This window comes from Pithys albifrons, chromosome Z, assembly GCF_047495875.1.
Source record: "Pithys albifrons albifrons isolate INPA30051 chromosome Z, PitAlb_v1, whole genome shotgun sequence".
Taxonomy (NCBI): Eukaryota; Metazoa; Chordata; class Aves; order Passeriformes; family Thamnophilidae; genus Pithys; species Pithys albifrons.
The window spans coordinates 77,445,809-77,456,225 of NC_092497.1; the positions used below are offsets into that span (position 1 = coordinate 77,445,809).

General features: G+C 42.8%; 1 protein-coding gene across 1 annotated transcript; it reads right to left on the minus strand.

Moving 5' to 3' along the window:
- Nucleotides 1-283: 283 nt before the first annotated feature.
- On the minus strand, nucleotides 284-8,292 carry NXNL2 (nucleoredoxin like 2). The gene is made up of 2 exons (XM_071580826.1): nucleotides 7,785-8,292; nucleotides 284-1,077 (listed from the first exon to the last, which is right to left on the minus strand). The coding sequence occupies exons 1-2, from the start codon at nucleotides 8,084-8,086 to the stop codon at nucleotides 909-911; spliced, it is 471 nt and encodes a 156-aa protein (XP_071436927.1). The 5' UTR covers nucleotides 8,087-8,292; the 3' UTR covers nucleotides 284-908.
- Between the last annotated feature and the right edge of the window lie 2,125 nt (nucleotides 8,293-10,417).

Consider the following 10,417-nt stretch of genomic DNA (forward strand, 5'->3'; position numbering starts at 1 on the left):
GCTGATTGTATTGGTTAGATGGATAAGGAACACATGAGAGACATTTCATAAACATTTATTAAAGAAAACAATTTTATTTTCTTAATAAAATGTGCTAATCACAAAAAACCTCTCATCAAGAAAATAGGGGGGTTTGCTTTTATTTTTGCTGTACCAGTTTTGCAAATTGTTTGCATAGACTTCACAGATTTCCAATATTACTGTCTATAAACAGACTATACTTTTGAAGTTCTTCAGTATTATTAGGAATGCTTTGGTTCATACTGAATACAGTAGATAGAACAATATAAATAAAACAATAATTGCATTTTACACCTTATTGGAATAGCTGATCTTCAAGTAGAAAATAAAATATGTTTACAAGCAAAGACAAATAAGCCTTACCCTTTGTGAGAGTTTAAAAAGCTACTGATCCCCAATATGGAGGTAAAAACTGGAATGTTTATTGAACATGCGACTTACAATTTAAAAGTCTTGGGGCTAGGATATGTTAATAAGGAGGATGGATTATGGTAATATATGTAACTAGGGGATTATACAAGTTTTGGCTATGTTGCACCATTAGTTAATATTTTCTACAACAGGGATTTACATGGGGGGAAGAAAACAAAGGGTTTCAACAGGAGTTGGTAACATTCATCTTAAACTCCATCTCTATCTTGGAGCCAGAGACAGCTAATCAGCATGGTTGAACATCAACAGGTCTTATGAGGGAACTTTGGTTTCTTAGGTGATAGGATTTCTTTCAGCCTCTGTTGACTAAGGCCTGCTGTTTAAGCTTGTCAGTTCCTCACTGCTGGAAGCTGAATTCTGATCCCTACACTTCTTATCCTGAAGAAGGCAACAGTCTTTTCAGAGCTCTACCAAGTTTTCCATGATGCCTTTTTTCGCTTTCATTTGCCAGCTTTTTAGCTGGAAAAATTCTGAAAGATATCTGCACTCTCGAGCCAATTCCGAAAACAGGATAGTCCTTTTTCTCTGATCTGTTTTCTTCCCTTGTCAGTAATGACTTCTCCAGTTTGTTTCACAATCACCAGTTTAGGAATTGCTGTTATGTTGTATTTCTTCTTCAGATCACTGAGGGGGAAATATTAAAAATAAAACACACCATTAGAGCATTTAAAGAAAACTCCTAATCTCTTATGGAGGCTACTCCAGTCAGGAAAAATGGGACAACAGAAATGTGGAGGGGCTAGGCTTCCTCAGAGCTTGAGACAGAGCACTGGGCTGGGAGCCTACATGATGAAACATAGCTCTGGGAGTTCAGAAACTTGCAGCACTGTTCCTGTAACTGCTCTTCATTGCTGCCTGTGGTTTCCACAGGAGGCGAGACTCTCAGACTTAAAGATAAATTGAAAACAGATTATTAACACATGAAATAAAAATAACATTTGTGAGGGAAAAGTCTAGAGGACACAAAACATATAAAGAGGAACAAAAACACTTGATGACACTGACACGTGATAAATAACGAGGCATGACTATTAATTACACATGACAGAGAAGAAAGTCTGCTATTTGTGCTCTATCATCCACACAAAGTAGTAAACAGAATTCACTGTTTACATAGATGAGTTGAAAGAAATGAGTAAGATGCAAACTAAAGAAATATGAAAAACAGGAGAATATCAGAGGATACCACACAGGAAGCCACCTCAGCTGAGCATGACACAGGCCAGAGAAATGGCAAGAAAAAAACCAAACATCTCAAGGAAAACAGTTTAATACCCATCACCCAGTTTGATTGCTACAGGACAAAAGAAAGAGGAGGTAAAGAACAAGGCACAAGGCTCTGTGTTTATGGAATGACCATATCTTCTAAACAAGAAATCCATCTCCCTTGAAAGGCTGACATTCAATGCAAATGAAAAAGCAAAATTCAGGACACAAATTTTTGAAACGAAAACTTAATTATTAGCACTGAAAATTTGGGGGTTTTGGCATGAATTTTATTAAATCACAACTGTGGCAATTACAAGACTGTAGGAAAGCTCTGAGCTTATTGAACTTCTCAAGAGGCATCAGATAAAAGCAGAATTATCTGCCAAGAGTGTAGGTCAATAGGGTGACTTTCTAGCATTTCCAGAAACTCCAGAACCAGCTCATTGCCCCAGTTCCAACTCAGAAAGAAAAACAGATAACAAATATCTGAAGTCCCCTTCTGTGTTTATCAGGACACTGTAAAACCAAATTCTTTCCAAATACACAGCAGTGGCAAACCCATTACTTTCACTAACACTGAAAGCACAAATAAGAAAAGGAAGCATTTGTGGAACACAGCTCAGCAGGCAGAGAATCAGGTTGGTGGTCACAGAGTCAGAAGCACATGAAGTGGTTTTTTCACCCTATTCAAACTAAGCTAAAAGGTAGAAAAACTATTCCTACCTCCTTGGCACATCTATTAATTGTAGTAGATGTTCACAGTAGAGAACCATGAATGAAACATTATAGATTCTACTGAATTTCTAATGTTCATTTTAAAAGGTAGAAGTTAAAGAAAATCCCTTCTAGTGCTTAGTCCTCATAAGCAATAATCCACAATTTCAGAGGTGGAAATGCAAACTATGGTGACTGACATCTAACAGAAACTGTGAGGAACATAAAATCCACACCTAAGATACAAGTTGTGCAGTCTAAGTTATGTCTGGAAAAATGTAATCAGTTTTGAGGAAGAAGTCACATGTTTCAGAAGGGGTTTAAGAAACAGATTAAGTGAATAGATGAGCTAAAAGTAACAACCTTGCCAAAGCAAGTGTAATCTGGTGTATGGAAAATTACCTTTCTACTTTGCCTTATATCAAAGTGAACAGAAATAAGGACCTTTAGAAGAACCAAGGGACATACGGAAGCCAAGCAATAACAGAATAACCAAATTCCAAAATATGAACAACAACTCTCTCAAAACAAAATTTAAATACTAAATAAAAACACAGTGCCTGAGCACCACCACAAGCAAGAACATTTGCTGTGTGGGGTTCAAATGCTAAAGAAATTTGAATAGAAGAAAATATAGACATAGTTTAAAAACACATGACACTAACAAAAAGACACTCTCAATTATTTCCTGGGGGGCGATGTGGGGCGGGGGGGAGAAGAGTCAAAATACAGAAAATAAGACTTATGTGAAATACTGACCCAGATAACACATCCCTGAAACACGACTTCTGTATTTTTCCATAAGAGAAGAAAAATTAACAGGTGAAGGACTCTGCTCTGCCATTTTGTTGGCTGAGCAATAACACAGGAAATACTACAAAACCAGAAATAATAAGGTATGAAAACAGGTATTATTTCTCGGTGAATTCTGAAATAAAAGCAATTAACTAAGAAACTCCATGACCTTTTTCCCTAATCTGCTAAAATGAGGGAGATAAAAACAGCATTCCAAAGCAAGTTTATATTGAAACCATGCAAAATACTATCACCTCATACCATTTGAATGACAAGATGGGAGGAAGATGCTTTTTATTGATTCAGTGGACAATAAATTATCCTGGGATGTTTAACACAATTGTAACAATCACAGACAGAACAGTAAGAAGCTGAAGGTAATTTGCTATGGAGACCAAACTTATGCTTTGTTTTCCTAAGGGAAAGCATAGACAGCTGATCCACTCCAGTATGGCATCTTGTTTACAAAGCCTCTGGGCTAAAGGTTGCTTGCATCAAACCAGACCCAAACATGCGTAGATTTTGCTTACATTTGCGTGCAACCTGCAAGATGAGTGGACCTCAGGAGCAGTTCTGCTGAAAATGCTTCTTGATCACTTTGTAGGTGCTTACAAAAATGACTTTTTAAACCTGTTAAGATCATCCTCTCCTACAGCGATGTAAAATCCCATGATTCACATGCACAGATTACATTAATGCCATGAGATAACCCAAGCAATAACTTAAGAAATCATTGACCATAAATAGAAATACCATGTGCTACAAAGGCAAACTCAACTCTCTCAAACTTAACAGTAAAATATAGTGATGTAAATGATAACATTCTTGCTCAGTTGACTAGCTATCCACAGTAAAGAATAAAGGCATATTCTGTGTCTTAGTGACTAGAAAAAAATCTAAGACCCAAGCAGACAAAGCAGAAGGGGAAGCTATTAACAAAAAAACCCAAAACAACACAAAACCAAAACAACAGAAAAACCCACAACAGCTATGGAAGACTGAATGAGTAAACTTTGGACAGGCACAGGGAATCTTTCAACCAAAATCCTTTGAAGTATGAGACCTGGGCCATGAACATAAAAGGGCAACCTTCATTTCAAAGAATCACAGAATATGCTGAGTTAAAATAAGACCCAGAATTATCACTGAGTCCAACTCCTGGCCCAGCACAGGACCAAAAACATTGAGACAAACTGGAAGTCATAGCAATTTTTAGTCTTTTGATGCTTACAGAAAGGCTGGATGAAAATTTGTAAGAGCACAGACTTTGTATTTCTAGACAGTATTGACATTGGCAGGGACAGAGGTAATTTTCTTCACAGTAGCTTGCATGTTACCAAAACAGCATTGCTAACACACCAGTGTTTTAGCTATTGCTGAGCAGTGCTTATACAGCACCAAAGCCTTTTCTGTTTCCCATTTGCCATGCCATCCAGTAGAAGCTGGGGAGTCATGTCTGGGACAGCTGACACCAACTGACCGAAGAACATTCTATGATCAACAATAAAAGCTGCAGAAATTTCTTCATGAAGTGAAATTTCTGCATTGTCAAATGTTAGTTGGATATGGTTGGGATTCAATTTCAAAGTGTCAGTTGAGATTCTGGAATGGCTAGTTTGAAAAGACTAAGAACAGGCAATTGATCCTAACTGCTCAGATACTTAACATCCCTCTTCTGCCTTTGTTTTTAACAACACTTCCCTCCCTCAATATTTCTGCAGGTGCCAGACCACCCTCACACCTAAAACTTCCTAATATAAAATGTAAATACAAACGTTTTATTAACCTTTTACAGGAATTTTGTCATTCTAATTTTCACTGAGGTGTACAGGTCATAGACTCGGTAATACTTACTGCCTATCTGGAAACCTGCAAAAATTACTGCACAGGCTAGGCACCCTCTCAGAGAATGATACCTTTCACAACAGGGTTTAGTAAAAACGCAGCAGTATGTCTTTGTATATCATAACTAAAACATCAGTCCCATTTACTACCATTTTTTTGTTGACTTGTTCTGTCCTACATCTGCTTTTCCTCTCTATTATTCCCTTTCTGCTCCTAGTGCCCACTTCATACTAGACTGTCTTCACACCACCCCTTCAAGGATCAAAATCCTGTGCCTTGGGCAGCAAAAAAACTTTAAGTTAACTTGCAGACAGTCAAAGCAACAGTATTTCCTATTAGTTATGCCATGGACCATATGAAGTAGTAAAGGTGCAGTCCCTCCTCAAGGAAATAGGACTGACAGCATGGAAGAGTCACAGATCCTGCTTTGAATTCAGTATTTTGTTTAACACTTCAGTTTTAAAACTTTATACACTATGAGTAGGGATGCTGGCTACTTCTTAACAAGACAAAATTCATTACCATGAAACTCCACACTTCCATTTGAAATGTGTTTTAGATGGCAGACTTAAAACTGGGTCTATGGTGTCTACAAGAGACAGCAGTCTATGCTGCAAATATGTATCTTAAACACTGAACTAACCTGCTAGAATAGTTTAACCTCACTGAAGATACTGAAATGCCTTCTTTACATGGTGTACAAAGTAAGCAATTAAAATTATTTTCAATGGAACTGTAAAAATATGAACTAAGAAATTAATAAATAATATTAATAAAATTATTTTTTAAATTATACTCTTACTTAGAACTAGGATCTAGCCAGAATTATAGTTTGGTTTAGTGAATGCACATCTATCTGCTCTAAGTCTAGAATTATTCACCAGTATCCCTGATGCCAAATTACAAATTAATCCAACCCAAGCACCTTGAACAGCTCCACACAGGCCTTTATTGTTACTTGCAAGAAACACAGTTTCAAAGACATTGCTTTTTCGTATGCCTCTGCACTTTGTTCTGCAGTAACTATGATTTCAAAGTTATCTGTCGAGATGTTTCTCTACATGATTCTGAAGGACATCACAGGCTGCCACAGAAAAGCCAATTAATCTGTCTCTAGACCTTCACTCCACATGACCTGAAATGTCAGAAATAGACCTCTAATCCACAGAGGCTGAAGCTGTAAGTGCGTTCAAATGGGCTATGTTGAACAGCTTGCAGGATGCAGAGACTTCAAGTGCTACATTTCCATCAGGAAACTTGCCAGCATTCTATCATGATTAGTAGTTATTAAGTACAATTACTGTCCAGGATGATTTTGGAGAATTATGGAAAACATCATTGCCATTTCAACCTATCTGAAAGTCAATCAAAACTGTCATTAAAGGGCCTGATATTAACTGGCAGCTGACATGCAGGAATGAGCTGAGGAAAGATGGCTTCAGGTCCTTTGCTCTTGAGGTTGTCGAAGTGCATTGACAAAACATGATTATTAAACTTTCTCCCCACTGAATGAGTAGCTGAGCTCTGTCCCAGGTAGCACTCTGGAATGGATCTAGAGTTAAATGAAAGCTTGAAAACTAGAAATTATTAGAAGCACTACGGTAGAGTTCTTTTTTAGAAGAGTAAATTTGGCTGTGAGTTTCATTAACCAATCTACACATAACATTCACATTAACTCCTTGACTTTGATGTCATCTGTAACAATATTTTCCATAACCTATTTATTTCCGGGGAGAGGCAGGGTGGAGGGGAATCCCTTAACCAGTATTTAGACTTATTTTAAGTCCCGGTTACAGGCATTTCAGTGGTCCTAAACATTTTACCTAGGTCCCTGTAATCCCAATCTATACTTCCTGATAGGTGCTAAATCAGATTTCTCAAAGTCATTCAAATGAGTCTCCACACTTGACTTGGATCATCAAAGCAGTTCTTGATATTATGCTTCATCCCATTACTTACAGTCGTGTCCTTTCCTTTTGCTGTTTCACGAGCAAGCTACCGACAGGAACATCCCTTCAGAAACCTATCAGCACAGAATTTTACATACAAGTCACCATATGCAGCATGTACCACCGCTAAACTCAGCTGTTACTGTAGCTCTCTGAAATTCTTTACAGTTTGCCCCGCTCTCCTCCAAGTTTAGTTAGGAGTTTTGCTCCTTCTTCATTCGCCTTTTCCCGCGGAGCATTAATCTAGACATTGCAGAGCAACCATAATAATTACTGCCGTGCTGAAAAACCATCACCTGATCCTAATTTGCCATTAGTTTCTTTTTAACTCACTATTCATGTCATCGTGTTAGTACTTGGGGTCTTTACTTACTCTTCTTCAAAGATCTTTTAGATCCTAAACTACGTACACAAAACCGCGATCTTTACAGATGGGATGGGCTAAATCCAAATTACTTCTCTGCAGAGAGCACAAGCTGTTGCAGTGTGTGTCAGCCGGCGGCATGGCTCTCTGGGCGCGGAGGGACAGACAGCGGCAGCCGCTGCTCCGGGCGGGCGCACGTTCGCGAGACGCCGCAAACTGGGCTCCAGGGACTTCAAGCGAAAAGGAAGGCACGGATCAAGAGGGCAGAGGTGGAGGTTCCGGGGAGCTTCTTTACCAGGGACTGCCTTGTTACGCTACACCATGTTAACGTGCCCACCGTTCCTGCCCTCCCCCGGCCCTTGGGGCAGGGATGCCGGCAGAGATGCCGACAGCTGCACCAGATCAGCTCCCTTGCCGCGGGCTGCTGGGCGAGGGTCGCGGCCGCCGGTACTCACTGCCTGTAAGGGTCGTGGAAAGGCAGGGCCAGCCAGTCTCCGTGCATGGCGTGCATGTAGCCCACCATCTCCTCGGCGCTGTGGTCGGAGGAGATGAAGACGACCTCGAAGGGGGCGGGGGGCTCGGTCTCCTCCAGCAGCTCCGTGTAGAAGTCGCAGAGGACGGGGGTGAAGTCGCGGCACGGCGAGCACCAGCCGGCGGAGAAGTACAAGCCCACAACCTTGTTCTGCAGGGCCTCCTCGGGGTCCACGCTGCGGCCATCCTTGCTGACCAGGAGCCGCCCGCTGAACACATCCACCATGCTATCACCGCCCGGACCCCGCCGCGGGCAGCGGAGCCAAGCGCGGTCCCGTAGCTTCTCCACACGGGGACCGACCCTCCTTCCGCTCGGCACTGAATCCACCCAGGGCAGTGACTCAGTGCCACACCGTCCCAAACTCAGCAACACACTAACCCGCTCATCTTACCGCTGGCGCTGCTTTTATAGCCGCCCACTGCCGACCGGCACTCGCGGTCACCCAAGGAGACGCAGCCCCGCCCCGGCTCCTGCCCCTTTTTCCTCTAAGTGCCAAATCGGCTTTCTGAGGCAACGACAGTTCAAGACATGCTGAAGATGCGGAACTTTCAATCAGTAATCGCCTGCACACCAGTGTTGTGTCTCTTCAGCTTGCCATGGTCTTCATTCACCATCTCTCCCCTGAAGATCTTATCACAAATCTTGGTCAGATTTGGCACCAAACTTCTTTATTATCAGACGTCCACAGTACTAAGTGTTTTCATAGCATGGAAGATCATCTAAATTCTGGTTATAAAAAGGGGCTGTCTATTTTCCGTCCAAGCAGATGAGACGAATTCTGATTTTATTCCAGTGCATTTAACATGTGTTTCAGTTGAATAATATTTTTTTCCTCGAGCTGATACTGAGTTTGAAATTAATAAAAATGGCATTGTGTTACAAATATGCAATCTCTTTTCTGCCTAAAGCAACCTTCAAAAAGAAAATGAAAGATGATTTGGCTGTAGGGGTATTAAATTATGGTTTAATTAAAGGATCATAGCAGAGCGATAACCACACCTGGTAGATTGTCTCCTTTTTATTTCACAATACCCAATTGAAAGAGAATTTGCCTTTAAAAATTAGCAGAATCTTCCTAAACAAATTCTGATGTCTTTAATGGACACTGAAAGTGTCTAAGAAGCTAGCATAAAAATAGTTCCCATTAAAATTCTGTATACAATGAATCTTATTGCTTCAGTTCATAATATCTGAGAAAATATGATTTCACTGGTTAAAGCAGAAATGAGTAGGAGATATCAATTAAGAAACATGGTAGCCTGAACTTGCATGGAATCTCTCTCTCTCTCTCTCTCTCTCCCTCTCCCTCTCTCTCCCTCTCTCTCCCTCCCCTCTCTCTCTCTCTCCCTCTCTCTCCCTCCTCCCCCTCACCTCTCTCTCTCTCTCTCTCTCTCTCTCCCTCTCTCTCTCCTTCTCTCTCTCTCTCTCTCCTTCTCTCTCCTCTCTCTCTCTCCTTGCCTCTCTCTCACTCTCTCCTCTCTCCTCCTCTATCCTCTCCTCTCATCTCTCTCTCTCTCCCTCTCTCTCTCTCTCTCCCCCTCTCTCTCCTCCTCTCTCCTCCTCTCTCTCTCCCTCCCTCCTCCTCTCTCTCTCTCTCTCTCTCTCCCTCTCTCCCTCTCTCTCTCCCTCTCTCTCCTCTCTCTCCCTCTCTCTCTCCCTTCTCTCCCTCTCTCTCCCTCTCTCCCTCTCTCTCCTCTCTCCTCTCTCTCCCTCTCTCTCTCCTCCCTCTCTCTCCTCTCCCTCTCTCTCTCTCACCTCTCTCTCACTCTCCCTCTCTCTCACCCTCTCTCTCACTCACTCCCTCTCTCCTCACTCTCCTCTCTCTCCCTCTCCCTCTCTCTCCCTCTCTTCTCTCTCTCTCCCTCTCTCTCCTCTCTCTCTCCCTCTCTCTCTCCCTCTCTCTCTCCCTCTCTCTCTCCCTCTCTCTCTCCCTCTCTCTCTCTCTCTCTCCCCTCCCTCTCCCTCCCTCTCTCTCTCCTCTCCCTCTCTCCCTCTCTCTCTCCTCTCCCTCTCTCCCACTCTCTCTCCTCTCCCTCTCTCTCTCCCCCTCTCCTCCCTCTCTCCCTCCTCCTCTCCCTCTCCCTCTCCCTCCCTCCTCCTCCCTCTCTCTCTCCCTCCCCCTCTCTCCCCCTCTCCCTCCTCCTCTCTCTCCCTCTCTCTCTCTCTCTCCCTCTCTCTCTCTCTCCCTCTCTCCCTCTCTCTCTCCCCTCTCCCTCTCTCTCTCCCTCTCTCTCTCCCTCCCTCCCTCTCTCCCTCTCTCTCCTCCTCCCTCCTCCTCTCCCTCTCTCTCTCCCTTCCCTCCCTCCTCCTCTCTCTCCCTCTCCTCTCTCCTCCCTCCCTCGCTCTCTCTCTCCTCTCTCTCTCCCTCTCCCTCCCTCCCCCTCTCTCTCTCCCTCCCCTCCCTCCCCCTCTCCCTCCCTCTCTCCCTCCCCCTCTCCCTCCCCCTCTCATCCCCCTCTCCCTCCTCTCTCTCCCCCTCTCCCCTCCTCTCTCCTTCCCTCCCCCTCCCTCTCCCTCATCCCTCCTCCTCTCTCCCTCCTCTCTCTCCCTCCCTCT